The sequence below is a fragment of the Syngnathus acus genome, chromosome 8 (genome assembly GCF_901709675.1).
Source record: "Syngnathus acus chromosome 8, fSynAcu1.2, whole genome shotgun sequence".
In the NCBI taxonomy this organism is placed as follows: Eukaryota; Metazoa; Chordata; class Actinopteri; order Syngnathiformes; family Syngnathidae; genus Syngnathus; species Syngnathus acus.
The window spans coordinates 3,660,059-3,674,842 of NC_051093.1; the positions used below are offsets into that span (position 1 = coordinate 3,660,059).

Below are 14,784 nucleotides of genomic sequence, written 5' to 3' on the forward strand. Positions count from 1 at the left end.
TTTAGGATCGACAAACTGTTGATGCAATGCAGAAAAGAATTATACGGAATCTTAGTCCACATTTCAACCAATAGTTGGCGACAAACGTGATTGTAACTTCTGTGGTTTAAAATGTACACGAAGAAGAAAACTTGGACCAATAGAAATCCAGGAAAGTGCCACCTCTTGGAGTCTGGCTTCTCTGCCACAACAACCAAGAAGATCGACGAAGCGAGATATTTCCCAACGCTCTTTTCCGTCTTGGCAACATTCGCGAAAGGCAAGTTTCGAGCACACTGAAGACACTGCAATAAAAGTCAATTTTAATTCCACCCTCATTAAAAAAAATTCCAAAGCTAATAAATATCTTCCAAATCAATTTCATTTAAAATGATCCCTTTGGGCACACGCGAGAAAACGAACTTGCAACGAAACTATAGTTTGCAATTTTGCAGTGAATATTTGGTCCCATGTTATTTAATCATGACGCACCATGAAAATATTTCCTGTTTAGATCGCAACAAAACAAAAGGTAGCTCATCTGTAAACGTATTCCACATTGGCCTAATTAATATGGGAACGCTCTTGCTCTCTATACACTCTTGGGCTCGCTGAACGTTTCCACTGGTTGTACACAATCATCATGGCGACCCAGGATGGTAGGTATTGAGCAGAATATAGCAACATTTACTTCGTAACCGTACAGCCATTTTTGTGCCTATCGATGAATTAACGCACGCCGCTAATAGACGCGTTGGGGCCCAGAGCTGTTAAGGTTGTGTCTTTCGGTATTCACGTCTCCTCGTCCGAGTTTATCTTGACATGTTTCTTCAGCAGGTTAGTAGCTAGCTAACGTCAGTGACTGCTAACCAGTGCAAAATGAGCCGCACACGCTGTAGTTTCACTTTGCATATCAGAGGGCCCAAAGTAAGTGGACTCAAGTGACAGTCTCGAAGTGGTCATAGTCAATAAGTTACCCGTTTAACATAGATGAAGACTCGTGGAAAAGTGCAAGATGCTGTGTCATACAGCGCTTGGAATCCAAAAGCGTGTTTTTTTTTGTTAGCCACTTATTAAAATCAAATGAGAAACTACGATTAAAAGCAAGATACACTCACAGCAATAAAAACAATATTTCTTTACGCCACATCATTGAAATTTTGTTCATTTAAATACATTGTATGTGACGTTTCATCTATTTACTGACTAAAATAGCTTGAATGAACTGGTTCTGAAACTCCAGTTTGGAAACTGTTAAGCACTGTTCTGGTATTCAGGGTTTGAATCTTGTGCCCCTCCTATATTACATATGCAAGACTCCAAAATTTGGAGACTCTAAACTTTAACGTCATGCCCGCCGCTGACCCAAAGTCTATTCACCAATAACAAGCACCATCGAAAATTGAATGACATTTTCCTCCATAATGACAGGAAGTCAAGTTACAATGCAAACGGACGCAAAGCCAAAGGAAGAAGAGGAAGACGCACCTCTGGTGGACACTACGGAGAAAGGCGACTCAGAACCGATGTCGGACGCAGGAAGCGCCGCTGCCGCCACTCAGGGCTCTTCAGGCATCAGCAACGGAGACGACACCACCGAGGATGAGGGCGAGACTGTGGACTTGAAGATCATCTGGAATAAGATCAAATACGACTTGAAGATCGGGCTGGATAGTACCGGCGCTAAACTAAAGGAGAAAATCCATTCGCTCACGGGTGACCATTTCTTCCTGCTCTTTTTCTACTATCGTTCAACAAGCACAACACGTTTTCTTTCAATTCATCAGGCCTTCCGCCGGCTATGCAGAAGGTGATGTACAAAGGCCTGGTGCCAGAGGACAAGACGCTACGGGAGATGAAGGTAACGAGCGGCGCCAAGATCATGGTGGTGGGCTCCACCATAAACGACGTGCTGGCCGTCAGCACGCCCAAAGAGGTCATGCAGCAGGAGGTCAAAGCCGAGGAGAACAAGAAGGAGCCATTATGCAGGCAAAAGGTTCGACATGGACAGCGAGCGCTCACGTTAGTCTAAATAAATGGTCCAAGAACCAAACGTATACATTAGGACATTTGAAATTTGTGTGAAAAAATATTTGCTCTTATTTCAGCAACACAGGAAAGTTCTTGACAAAGGTAAACCTGAGGATGTGATGCCGGCTATTAAAGGAACAAAAGTGAGTGTGCATGGTGTTTTGTTTTGTTTTTCCTGTCATGGTGATGTTTTTGAAAATCTTGGCCCTCCCCACCGGCAGGAGCGACTACCAACGGTGCCTTTATCCGGAATGTACAATAAGTCCGGAGGAAAAGTAAGACTCACATTCAAACTGGAGCAGGATCAGCTGTGGATCGGGACGAAAGGTGAAGCACACAAAAAGCTAACGGTGACACTTTGTTGTTTTTTTGTTAAATGTTTTTGTTTTTTGTGTGCAGAGAGGACAGAGAAAGTCCCGATGGGCTCCATCAAAAATGTGGTTTCTGAGCCTATTGAAGAGCACGAGGACTATCACATGATGGTAAGTGCTGCTTCGTATTTAACGTTTTATGAGCTGCGGATGAGACCTATTTAAAGTTGTGACAATGAAGAAGGGAAGGATACATCGCCGACACTCATATGATGCGGGCAAAAATGAACACATTTTGCCTCTGGTACTTTACCGACACGTTTAGCTTACGGGAATGTCATGTTAAGCTTTACCGTTATGTGGTTTCTTTTAAATACACAGCAGGGAATTGTCTTAGTTTAATTTGAACGTAAACTTGGCATTTGCTGAGTGGGGGGGGGGGGGGGTGAAGACTTTCTATCAATATTTGTCATGTGTCATGCAGGCGTTCCAGCTGGGTCCGACAGAAGCGTCTCAGTATTGGGTCTACTGGGTGCCCACACAGTTCGTGGATGCAATTAAAGACACAGTCCTGGGGAAATGGCAGTATTTCTAATGTGCCTCTTACAGTTTTGTTTTTGACAATGATGGACTGGGACAGAAGAGGAGGACTAAGAGGAGGAGTTGGGGAAAGAAGAGAGGCTGAGGAAACTTGCTGGCATCTTATCTGAAGGAACTTGACTGATGCCCACGGACTTAAATTGTCTTTTTTTTTTTTCTTTTTTTTTTTTAAGTTTGAACATACGCTACAAGTGGTAGCGTTAACATTTCTCATCCCTCCCTCATGTTGATCACTGATGGGCTTCAACAAATCCAAGGGGATAAAAACAACAAAACAATTGTACAGAAATTGCTAACACTTTTCTTCTGTTATTCTTAAAGAAATAAAAGTTATTTAATGAAATTAAATGTGTTTATTTTTTTGCAAACCGCAAATCCAGCCATTTTTCAGGATGAATAGGTTAAGCCTTACAAAGTGTGGTATTTAAAACCAACCGTTTAATTTAACAAGTACATTCAAATAAAAAATATGCAAAATTACATAAAGGATGCCCCGATTTGATTTCGAGGTTTTGAACGCTGCTGTGCCAAAGTTGGTACACCCGTGCAAATCTGGGAAATGGAGAACCTGTTAAAATTTGCTACACTTGCCAAAAAGACAATAGTAATCTGATGTCCAGGGTTCACCGTTTTAAAATGGGAGGGGGGGTACTTGCCAAAAGGGGCCGGTATGGTTACGTCACTTCCGTTAACGCCTCCATTTTCAGATTAAACGGTTTTGAAAAGCTTTACCTTTTCATAAATCCACACTTTACAGTGCGATTATTGTTTAAAAGTGTCTAAATTTAATTTTCCAAAAAAGTCAATCTACTTCTTTTGCTATTCTCGACGCTTATTGCGCTTTTAATTTGGGGCTCAGAGGTAGTGACGAGTGATGTGAATTCCAGTTCTTTTAAGTGAACTGAATCTTTAGAATCAGTTCACACAAAAGATTCGTTCTAACGAATCGTTCAACGAATCGTCTGCCCCCCCACACACAAACACACACACTGATCCTTTTTTTTTTTTTTTTTTTTTTTTTTTTAATAAATCAAATAATCAAAAATCATGGTCAAACCTTCACGGAAAGTGAAAAGTGCCACACCCGCCCTCACCCCCACTTTCTGATTGGCTGTTTGATCTGTGACGTCACTCGGACACTCCATTAGGTACACCGCCGTTTTCAAGTGTACCTAATAACAGGCCACTTTATTAGAGAAATATCATGGTCAAAGGTCACAGGTGTCAAACTCCAGTCCTCGGGCCGCATTCCAACATGTTTTCCACGATTCCCTCGTTAAGTGCACCTGCGTGAAAAGTTTTAGCTCCTGCAAAACGTGAAAATGACCCAAATCTTTTCACACAGGTGTGTTTAACGAGGGTAACTTGGAAAACATATTGGAACGCGGCCCCGAGGACTAGAGCTTGACACCTGTGACCTTTGACCATGATATTTCCCTAATAAAGTGGCCTGTTATGAGGTACACTTGAAAATGGCGGTGTACCTAATGGAGTGTCCGTGTGATTCCCTCGTTAAGTGCACCTGCGTGAAAAGTATTAGCTCCTGCAGAACGTGAAAATGACCAAAGTCTTTTCACGCAGGTGTGTTTAACGAGGGTAACTTGGAAAACATATTGGAACGCGGCCCCTCGAGGACTGGAGGTCGACACCCCTGGTTTAAGTGAAAAGTGCCACACCCGCACTCACCCCCACTTTGTGATTGGCTGTTTGATCTGTGACGTCATTCGGACACTCTATTAGGTACACCGCCATTTTCAGGTGTACCTAATAACAGGCCACTTCATTAGGGAAAAATCATGGTCAAAGCTTAACTGAAAGTGAAAAGTGCCACACTCGCCCTCACCCCCACTTTCTGATTGGCTGTTTGATCTGTGACGTCACTTAGACATTCCATTAGGTACACCGCCATTTTCAGGTGTTCTAATAACAGGCCAATTCATTAGGGAAAAATCATGGTCAAAGTTTAAATGAAAGTGAAAAGTGCCACACCCGCCCTCACCCCCACTTTCTAATTGGCTGTTTGATCTGTGACGTCATTCGGACACTATTTGGTACACCGCCATTTTCAGGTTCGTTCGCGAAGATTCACGAGTGAGTGACAGACAGCGTTGCTGCTATGCCAGCCGACACACGTTATGCCGACATTGATGTTTTAATTTTGTATTTGTTGGATTGTAGTTGATGGTGTTATTATACCGAATGTGTTTGTGTTTGAATAAAAGGTTGAAAAAAAATCCGTTATGCCGACATTCGACATTTGTTGTTTTGGGGGACACCAACTCATATAACAACGTAAAACACATACATATTGTCATATAAAGCAGTTAACCAAATGTCTGCTTTTTATGTTTTAATTGGCGAATATAAAAACAAGGCATAAAACACCAGACAATTTTTAACATAAATGTTTATTAAAATAATAACAATAATAATGATAATAAAAGTAAATTTCAAACCAGCAATCTAATGTGAAATTGCAGTAGATATATTGGATAACAATAGTTGGGCGTATTTTCTTCTTCGTTTTGTTTTACGACGAGGTGGCACCAGCTTCAATGCGCATTACCGACACCGACTGGTTAAAGTCATATGAACTGAAAAAAGAACGAATTAGTTTAGGAAGTTATTCGTTCACTGAAAAGTTTCGTTCTTTTGAACGAATCGTTCACTCACGAGCCAACACTAGTCGTGACGTATAATACGGAAGTCTTTCCTCACGCGGGGAAATGAAAAGCTCCGTTCATGTTTACAAACGACAACATGTAATTTGACGTAATGGACAAACCTGACAATCCCGCCGGTGAAAGGAAACGCGCCCCGCCAGTGAAGGTCCTTTCCGGGCAGCTGAGGACGGCGACGGAGGTGCGGGGGAGCTCCGGCGAGCCCGGGGCTGGCTGGGTCGTCAGGCTGGGCATGGATCGCTCTTTGCAGGTCTCGCTGGTATGGATGCAGGGCACCGTGCTGGAGGTGAAGCTGGCGCTCAACACCGTGCTGCTCATGGATGAGACGGGCACGTTCACAGTCCAGGGTGTCGGGAGCATTCCCAGAGGGAAACCGTGTTTGTCGTCGGGTAATTAAATGATCGATCCGATCCCGTGACATGCAACTTTTTTTTTTCTCTGGTGACACACTCAAGCGCCTACAAATAATAACTCTTACATCCCTGCTCCCTTCCCAAGGTAAATATGTGATGGTGATGGGCGTCATCCAGGCCGTCTCCCCGGAACCGGTGGTGCGCGCCGTGAAGCTGGCGGACCTTTCTGAGCACGCTGCGGTGCACAGACCGATGTGGAAGCTGGAAGTGGAGGACCTGCAGCGTGTGCTGGTCGCCGGTGGATGTGCAGCCTCCGACGGCTGGAAATGAAGACCTCGCAGGCACCTTGATTATCAAATGAATGAATTAACACAAACATAAAATGTCCTTAAAAAATCAAAAGGAGCTTTATTTGGTGTATTCATAGTGGAAACCTTCAGAGATATCTGTGACCTTTGAATGCCAATTAATTAAAATAAACTGTCAAACCTGTGTGTTAAAGTGTCAAAAAGAAAGGCTTTACGGCGTGCTACTAACATCACCCTCTTCACATGAGCGGTGCATAGCAAAACTCGATTAACGCTTTCATTTGTTCGATTGGCGATAGTCTTCAAACCGGTTCGACGCCGCTTGAAAATAATGCCGCAATCTATCCTGGCTGACTTCCTGGACACCTTCGAGATCACCTCGAGTTGAGAGTATACAGCTTCTTTTCACATGATCTTCATGCCATTTACTTGATGTCCTTAAGAAGAAAACTATATTTGCCAAAATCATTGTCATTGGGTGCTATAAGGTGATCTTTTCTAGCTTTGGCCAATTTCATCAAAAGCACTTCCCGCCGCTCCATCCACTCCCGCAGCTCCTGCTCGCCGTGGGCTAGCTTGCACGCGTCGTCCTCTGTGCACGTCCCGATGTTGAACCTGTCCCGACACACCACCGAGCGTCAGTTCGCGTAGACAGCCTGAAGCCAAAACATGTCGAGCCATCCCAAAAGTCAGAATGTCCCCAGCACAGCTTACCTCTCGCAGACTTTGAAAGTCCCGGTGGGAAATCGGTACTGCCAGCAGTTATGGTCGTCCTCTGAGGTGAAGACTCGCTCTTTGTGTTTTTCCGAGGTGATGTGCTGCTGCCACTGCTTCTCGCTGTTGCAGTTCTTACCGCACAGCCAGCAGTGGTTGCCGGCCTGCAAAGAGCGCGCAGGTACCTCGCTTAGTCATCCACGTCATTTACAATTTCCCAGACTCACCACTTCTTCCATATAATCTGTGGGCATTTGGATGGGCTTGCCGTTCTCCCTCACAGAGACGTTGGCGGTCTCCTCGGCCCAGTCGGCCTTCTGAGATTGAAGCCACTTGTCGTAAAGCTGATCGGCATCTGCGACTGGGTGAGCACGAGACACGTTCGCTAGCGAGGCGTCGGGTCAGCCGTTACAATTCTGCAGGAAAGGAGGGGGACTCACTGTTGTTTTCCTTCATGAAGGTCCAAAGATCTCGCTCCTCTGTGCTGTGAGCGAACGTGCAATTGCCCACATATTGACACTTCTTGCCGGATGCCACATGCATGCAAATCTGAGAAAAAGGCAGACAAAATTGTGTTTTTTTTTTATCCATATATATTAAGATCTCATTATTGTTTGAAATGTACCTCAAACTGAGCCGGAATTGGCTTTTTGGTGGGAAGGGCTCGAACCGTGGTCCATTTTTTTCTTTCATTGGAGCTTATAAGAACCACACGTTTGTCTTTGGCCCACCTGTATTAAAAAAAAAAAAAAAAAAGTTGCTGAGCACCATGCAATGGTCCTACCGCCTGCCCACACCTCAACTTACGTGTGCCTCGCCTTGGCTGAGCAATATTTTTTATTCTTGTCTGCTTCGCTTAGTTGCCCGTTTCTCCAACACTGGCTACAAACAAACATCATCTTCAAATTTTGAGGCCCGAACCTTTTTTGTCCTGAAAACTGATCACAGGAAGGAAACATTCAAAGTCTTTCTTTGAACGACAGAAGTAGAATCAACGTGAGAACGTTAAGTGTTACCCGTCCGCCCTGTCGTGCAATATTGGTGTTCCAAAACACGGTGGCCTCTTCAACAATACTTTCATGACTGATGCCTGCGTGATACATACAGCTTTGATCAAACCTAATTACTTATACTTTTTTTTTTTATTAATATGAATAGAAGAATCTTACGTCGTTGGTGCTGCAGCATCCAAACCTTGAGCTCGATGAGGCTGTGAGCGTAGAAGCACTCGTCCTCCCTCACGCAGCCGTAGCGCACTTCGTGTCGACACAGGTCTAGCTGGCCCAGGGGATTCAGCATTCGGATTTTGGAATATCGCACTGTGCTGTCCTTCAAGATGTGCACCAGGCACCTAGCGGGAAAACAGAGCGAATCAATGACGCAGAGCCGTTTTTGCTCTGGATGAAGAGCGCCCGCCGAGAACTTTACTTGTGTTTCTCAAAGTCGTGCTTGGTTACTGGGTGGGAGCAAAGCGTCGGGTTATCTTTGCTGGTTTTGCTGATGATTCGAGGTTTGTGATCAAAACACACCTGAAGACAAAACTGTGTGTTGGGTCTGCTTTCAAACTGCGCCGCGTTGAACATGACGGAGTCTACTCACTCCGCACAAAAAGACAAATATTTCAGGGTGTTCTTGTAAAATCTTGGCCACGGTCAGCATCATGCTGGAGCTGGGCCCGAAAGGGTCGAAGAGATTTTCCCGGGATATAAGGCCTATCCGCTCCAGCGTCCAAACATCAATTTCCTCCTGACAGTACGCAAACGTGCAGTGACCCGGATAGACACAATCGGTTCCGGCAGCAACCTCTGGATGGAGAGGGGAAAAAAAACAAAAGTGCCAAAAATACTGTTGGAAGCAGAATTGCTTCAACCCGTTTCAACTAGTCATGTGAAAACATAATGTGATTATGTACTTGCTGAAATAAACAAATCAAATCAAAAAAGCTTCTGAAGAAGCAATTGTACCTTTGCAAATGTAATAAGGTCCGACGTATTGCGTTTTGGTCGGTCTGGGCCGAATGAGCTTCCATTTTTTATCAAGGGAATGTTTGAGTCTGCCCAGTAGAACGTCCTTTTTACATTTGTGCTCGTCGGTATGGAGCGTGTAATCCAACACGCTGCTTCCTGCCAGGGGGAAGCACATTCCACATCAGATGGCTATCGTGGTTCCTCTCAGCACATGGCGACAACGCGCTCCTCACCTGTTCTGATGTAGCAGAGGGAACACGCCTGTTTGAACTCGTGAGTTTCGGCTAACGGGTTCTTGGTAAGGCCGACTGAAGCGCCCTTCACCTCGGGCATGCCCACAGCCATTCCCGTCGGAGCTTCGCTGTTGCTCAGCTGCGTGCGACATAAGGTTGAAAGTGAAAATGTCGGCACTGTTGTGACGTCATACGAGCGGCGGATAACAATTACCTGTGGCATGAAGGTATTTGAAGAATAATCTGAAAATGAACAAGCATTTCACTTAAAAAGTCAAAGTAGAGGTGCAATCAGTATGAAATGAGGTCCTATTTTTGGAGAAAGGGGTGGAAATAGAGGGAAGGGTGAGTAATCGTACCTGTTTTAAGTTCCGATAAGGAAAGGCTATCCAGCGTGTTAAGGGGCTGCGGCAAGGTCCCAAAAGTGTCCATCCCAAAATAGGTGCTGGAACCTAACTGGTGGTAAAGCGGCGGAAGATTGACAGTGCATTGCTGAGCGCTGGCTAGGAAAGGGTTCATATGAGGCGGCATAAGGAAAGAAGGATTCGACATGGAGTTGGCCGAGGGCATGCTGGCTGGCAAAGGAAGAGGGCGCTTCATCGTGGGCATGCCCTGAGGGGACAGAAACAAATGAGTTACTGACCAAACTCGAAGTGGGCGGAGTCATTTCGGCACACTAACCATAGACATCTCCGGGCCCGCCTGGTCCAGCAGGTCGTCAAGGTCGTTACCGATGATGTCCTGCTCTAAGTCTTGGCTGGTCTCCAGTAGCGTATGAGGCGGATTTGTCTGAGAGCCGTTCATGAAGATGTTTACGGCGAGGGGCGCGGACGAGGCCGAAGACACGGGAAGGGATAACGACTCAAAGCCCGGAGGCTCTGACACCGTCTTCGATGGGATGCCGCTGGGGAGCCGGAGCTCATCTACCGTTGTGCTGCCGTTTAGCAGCGGAGCGTGGACCGGTGCGGCCACCGCAACACTGCTGCTGACTGGTAACAACTCCGGTACTTCTATATATATATATAAAAAAAATTGTTTTTTAAATAAACATAAGGGAAAAAGAATCACTTTTTATTTTCTATCAAGTGTTATGGTCATTTGAACACTTACCAATTTCTATTTCTTCAACTGAAGAGTTGTGGGACGCCTGAACAAGTGCAGATGAAAATTTGCATTTGTTGGCAAGACAGACTTTAAGTACAACCGTGGACGGTATATAAATCAATGAAAGTCACTGAAGCTAACTCATGTTGGAATATTGCCAAAAACAAAATGCTACTGGTCATTTTTTTGGGGTGGTGGAGGGCAATCAACTAAACAAATAAAGGTGTCAGTCTCTAGCCATACATAAAGTTTCAACATATGAAACTGACATGTATTGTGCGCTTTAGGCTTCTTACCTGGTCACAAGCGGCATCCTGATGACTCGATCCCCGCAATACATTCAAGGCCGGCTGTAAAATAGCCATATATGAATCATATAGTCTACACCAGGGGTGGCCAACCAGTCAGAGACTAAGAGCCACATTTTTTTACTGTGTCATCGCAAAGAGCCACATCATACACATGAGCACACATGAACCCCACACATGAACCCCCCCCCACACACACACACACACACCCCTCTGCTCAGCCAAATTTATTGTGTGACATTATGTCACGCACCAACATGATAATGACAAATTGACTCCTACAGTACTAAAACCACAGACCAAAGACCACATTTTCAACAATGAACATTGTGTGCATTGTCTCACACAGACAAACTCTCAGTTCAACAAATTCCACAAACAAAAACATACGTTTTTTCACTTACTATGTGTGGCGGGACAGACCATTCGTTTTGGTTTGTCGTTTTCAGGAGACAAGATTTCAATAACGTCACTGAGGCAATATTTTAACGAACTCCACTTCATTGTATGGCTTTTTAGCCCGTGCAATGTTCCAAGCCAGTTGAAACAATGCAAGTGTGACAGTCTCTGAGTGCTTCGTAATTATTTTGGAAAACTGTACCTATTTTTCTGCCTGACTTTTCAAAGTCTCCAAACTTGTGCTTGCGAAATTCAGTCCCTTTTGCAAAGTCCTTATCGATATTGGCATGAAGTGAGCTGAAGTGGCGCTGACCATTTGAAGCTTTTAAATGCGCCAATGACGTCCGACATTTCAGGCAGAATGGCTTGCCATAGCGTTCAACAAAAAACAACTTTAACTCTGTTAAAAACGTCCTGTGTTCATCGTCATATATTCGTTTAGCTGTGCATTTTTTCCTTGCCATTTTGGCAAGCGTCTTGTCAGCTTTTCTGGACCTAATGGGCCCCCGTAGTCAGTCGCCATTCATTAAAAAGCCAGCAAAACCAATCGCTCTGTTTGTCCCTCCTCCTTTGCGGGATTTCACCTCACGCGCATGCGCGTTTGACCAAAATACCATATTGAACTCAAGTGAAGCAAATACGCACGAAAAATAAACACAAATGTTGATATGAACGTAAAAGAGCCGCATGAAGCCAGCCAAAAAGCCGCATGCGGCTCGCGAGCCGCGGGTTGGCCACCGCTGGTCTACACTGAGGTGCTCAACTGCTGAGTTCAGATTTGAGCATGAAAACAAAAGTGAGGGCAACTCAGGAGGCCGGGCCACACTTACCTTTGTCCTGACGTACGCTTTACGAATTTTCAGTCCTAACATTTTGGCGAGGTCCTGAGTCAGTAGTGTAACGCTGGGATCCTGACAAGAGAAAATACATTTTGACCCAAGAGCTGTAGCAGTGCCTCTTGCTTTTAATCATTTGCTCGACTAAATTATAAAAAAAAAAAAAAACATCCCCGTTTACTTTTTATGAACAGGTGTAGATGAGAACCCACATTGTTGAGATTGCTCATTTATTAAGCTTGAAACTTACCTGAGGCACAGCTAGCGAGCATTTGGCCACTGCGTCGTAGGCCTCTTGATGCCTCCCCATCTCCTTTAGCGACTTGGCCTTTCTGTACAGCGCTTTATAGTTGCCCTCATTCAGTTGCAGGGCCTTTTCACAGTCTTCCAGCGCGAGATCGTACAATCCCTGCAAAAGAGATATAGTGGTCAAAGAAAAGGTAGGCTGATGATAAACACACAGATAAGGGAGCGCTTTTACTGCCACTTTGCAATTCATGAAGAGGAACAGGTTGTTCTTTTGTGCAAAAAAGACAAGTTGTCTGCAAATGACATCATTCCGCGGGATTTAACACGCCGCATTCAAAAGAAGGGCTCACTTCCCGAACACGAGGCGACTTCAGTGACGCTTTCATCACAAGAAAGTGTGAAATCTTGGAACAGAGAGAGGCTGTTGGCCAAGATTGGCTATGTTCCCCTCCCCCACCTCCATTTTAAAGGTAAAATAAAGCAAACATTTCCATTTTACTCTTTTCCTTAAGCGCTTCCGATTTAGTCATGGACACCTACTGGGGAGTTTCCAGACGGACAAAGCGAAAGCAACTCACCGGATTCATGTTTAGGCACGCGGCGGCTCGATTTGCATAAAGCTTCTCCAATACACCCGTTGTCACGGTGACTGCCTCCGACTCGGCATAAGCGGCTACATCCAAAGCTTCTGTGTACATCTCGATTGCTTTCGTCCAGTCGCCTTCTTTAAACACATCGTTGCCTTCTCCGAAAAGATTCTGAACAAGATCTTTAATGAACACCTAGAAAGACAGACAATTTTCATATATACTCAGGTTTGATAACACAGATAGCTTTATATCTTACTTCATAATGATCTTGACTTCCAGGATAGGGTAGTGTTGATCTGCAAGCAAAAGAGGGTGATGTTATGATGACATTTAAACTGATTTGTACTCCAGATTTCCATTTTTAGACAGCGTCCAGCTAAAATGGGAACGTTGGCTGTTCACACTTACTGGATAAACTGTAGTCCTTTCTGAATCTGCTGCCAACGACTCTTTCTGTCAAGCGGATCCAATCCAGACATGACTACGTACTCTTCTTGTTGGGTGTCAGTGTCTGGGAAATAACACAAATTGGTAAAGTGCGCCAGCATAGATCCTCCATTATGATTCAGCACAAAGGCTTAGTGATTGGCACAATTTTTTTAGATTTTTCACTTTTGTTCTGTCAATTACTTCTGTATTTAAAATTACGTCACGAGCGTCATGCGGAACTGAAATACCAATGACGTGTTGGGCACAAATCAAAAGTTCAGTAAAGCACCGTGTGAATCGGCGTGACTTTTTCATTAACCGATTAATGTTTGGGTAAAATTCATGACAGTTAATGGGGTGGAAAGACAGTGGTCGGGACAGGTCTGTCTCATGATAAGGTGCCACCTTATACTTTATTCGGGGGAAGACGTTTCGGAGTAACAAACCGTCAGCGGGGTTGTTGTTCTCCACGGCATCAGGCTGACGTTTCGTCCGAGCCACTATTTGTTTCATTCGGTACGCTGGGGCATCCACACGGCGGCTCGTAAACGGACGTGTCCGATGATGGACGCATGACATTGGCGCACGTGTGGTACCCCCACCACCGCTGTATATTTGTGGTTAGCAGTTGTGCTCTCATGGCACAATGTTACACTACAATTGGGAATCTTGATTGGGAAACGCACGCGTTTACTAACCCGGACGTCACTAGCATCTTGGTGCTTGCTACCTGGCAGAGATTCTCGACTGGACGCCGAGAAAACAAAGACATGCCCCAAGTTTAACTAGTTTCTCCTACGCAGACAATAGCGACTTCTTCCATCATTCATTTTCTTTCCTTTTTTGGGAGGGGGTTCGGCAAACATCCCAAACTGTTTATCCCTCGCAACAGTGTACACTTACTTGAATGGAGGTATCAGCAAAACAATCCTCAAATCCAGCAACATCCGATAAGGAAAGAGCAAAGTTTCGATTTCGCTGGGAAAAAAATATGTTTACAAAATAGGCTAAATGTGTAGCACTGCTAAAGGGCCGCCTTTAGCTCGTTCTTCTTCGTTACTGAATAAACAACAAGTGCGTTCAACTTCGGCAAAATACTGACCCCTCTGGCGAAGGGACGAAGTACTAGTTCTATTACGAGTGCTCTACTTGTCAAAAGTTTTAGAATGGGCCATTTTTTCCGATGTTTTTTAAAAAAAAATTCAATACAATAAAGCAGTTTATTTCTATTATATAAGCAGTGGAGTTTGTATGCCTTTACGTTTTACAGTGGTTACATTATTTCGAGTTGTACGCATACTGTACATGACGACAACGCTGACTGTAGAACAGTGGCGAAGATATAAACAGGACAAAATGCATTTATTATTTGTACCCTTACAACAAAAGATAATTTAAACACAAATAATAAGATACCACAACGTCTGAGAAAGAAAGCAGAGAAAGGCAAGTTGCTTATCTTGCGATGAGGAATTATCACCCCAAAATAAGAGTCTGAGTCCTGTTATTAGAACATTACGTATGATTTTGTTTCTGTGTGACACAGCTGAATATATATTCTTAAAAAATAACGATGAATTACGATAAATGTAGTGGTATCAAAGGTGTGTAGACAAAGACAAAACAATTAGCAGTCAGGCCAATTTAACCAGTTTGACTGGATTGATTTAGGTGGCCAATCAGGATGCTGAG

The 14,784-nt window shown here is 44.3% G+C and overlaps 3 protein-coding genes across 5 annotated transcripts; 2 read left to right on the forward strand and 1 right to left on the reverse strand.

Moving 5' to 3' along the window:
- The first annotated feature begins 96 nt into the window (after positions 1 to 96).
- ubfd1 (ubiquitin family domain containing 1) lies at positions 97 to 3,260 on the forward strand. Of its 2 annotated transcripts, none has more exons than XM_037257634.1 (7): positions 97 to 259; positions 1,411 to 1,695; positions 1,767 to 1,975; positions 2,088 to 2,153; positions 2,232 to 2,337; positions 2,410 to 2,492; positions 2,806 to 3,260. In XM_037257634.1, the coding sequence occupies exons 1-7, from the start codon at positions 112 to 114 to the stop codon at positions 2,914 to 2,916; spliced, it is 1,008 nt and encodes a 335-aa protein (XP_037113529.1). In that variant the 5' UTR covers positions 97 to 111; the 3' UTR covers positions 2,917 to 3,260. The 2 variants fall into 2 exon arrangements, with proteins under 2 accessions (XP_037113529.1, XP_037113530.1); XM_037257635.1 differs by lacking the exon at positions 97 to 259 and adding an exon at positions 533 to 638 and having other exon boundaries at positions 2,806 to 3,250.
- A 2,343-nt stretch (positions 3,261 to 5,603) lies between these two features.
- On the forward strand, positions 5,604 to 6,447 carry rmi2 (RecQ mediated genome instability 2). Its single transcript, XM_037257654.1, has 2 exons — positions 5,604 to 5,991; positions 6,101 to 6,447. The coding sequence occupies exons 1-2, from the start codon at positions 5,697 to 5,699 to the stop codon at positions 6,283 to 6,285; spliced, it is 480 nt and encodes a 159-aa protein (XP_037113549.1). The 5' UTR covers positions 5,604 to 5,696; the 3' UTR covers positions 6,286 to 6,447.
- zc3h7a (zinc finger CCCH-type containing 7A) lies at positions 6,339 to 14,158 on the reverse strand. Of its 2 annotated transcripts, none has more exons than XM_037257578.1 (23): positions 13,996 to 14,158; positions 13,072 to 13,174; positions 12,920 to 12,959; positions 12,652 to 12,855; positions 12,075 to 12,233; positions 11,819 to 11,899; positions 10,578 to 10,631; positions 10,288 to 10,324; positions 9,859 to 10,187; positions 9,537 to 9,789; positions 9,392 to 9,420; positions 9,178 to 9,316; positions 8,942 to 9,100; positions 8,577 to 8,782; positions 8,406 to 8,506; positions 8,147 to 8,328; positions 7,994 to 8,067; positions 7,785 to 7,915; positions 7,603 to 7,708; positions 7,418 to 7,526; positions 7,205 to 7,338; positions 6,978 to 7,141; positions 6,339 to 6,878 (listed from the first exon to the last, which is right to left on the reverse strand). In XM_037257578.1, the coding sequence occupies exons 2-23, from the start codon at positions 13,140 to 13,142 to the stop codon at positions 6,689 to 6,691; spliced, it is 2,952 nt and encodes a 983-aa protein (XP_037113473.1). In that variant the 5' UTR covers positions 13,143 to 13,174; positions 13,996 to 14,158; the 3' UTR covers positions 6,339 to 6,688. The 2 variants fall into 2 exon arrangements, with proteins under 2 accessions (XP_037113473.1, XP_037113472.1); XM_037257577.1 differs by lacking the exon at positions 13,996 to 14,158 and adding an exon at positions 13,539 to 13,883.
- Between the last annotated feature and the right edge of the window lie 626 nt (positions 14,159 to 14,784).

What these genes read in the sequence shown, in the direction of transcription:
- ubfd1 (XM_037257634.1), top strand. Translation starts at nt 112, where the DNA reads ATGTACACGAAGAAGAAAACTTGGACCAATAGAAATCCAGGAAAGTGC. An exon ending in CTTGGCAACATTCGCGAAAG is followed by an intron (nt 260 to 1,410) that starts GCAAGTTTCGAG and finishes CCATAATGACAG; the next exon opens with GAAGTCAAGTTACAATGCAA. An exon ending in GAAAATCCATTCGCTCACGG is followed by an intron (nt 1,696 to 1,766) that starts GTGACCATTTCT and finishes TCAATTCATCAG; the next exon opens with GCCTTCCGCCGGCTATGCAG.
- rmi2 (XM_037257654.1), top strand. Translation starts at nt 5,697, where the DNA reads ATGGACAAACCTGACAATCCCGCCGGTGAAAGGAAACGCGCCCCGCCA. An exon ending in GAAACCGTGTTTGTCGTCGG is followed by an intron (nt 5,992 to 6,100) that starts GTAATTAAATGA and finishes TCCCTTCCCAAG; the next exon opens with GTAAATATGTGATGGTGATG.
- zc3h7a (XM_037257577.1), bottom strand. Translation starts at nt 13,671, where the DNA reads ATGTCATGCGTCCATCATCGGACACGTCCGTTTACGAGCCGCCGTGTG. An exon ending in AAAGGACTACAGTTTATCCA is followed by an intron (nt 12,960 to 13,071) that starts GTAAGTGTGAAC and finishes TTTTGCTTGCAG; the next exon opens with ATCAACACTACCCTATCCTG. An exon ending in GAAGTCAAGATCATTATGAA is followed by an intron (nt 12,856 to 12,919) that starts GTAAGATATAAA and finishes CTGTCTTTCTAG; the next exon opens with GTGTTCATTAAAGATCTTGT.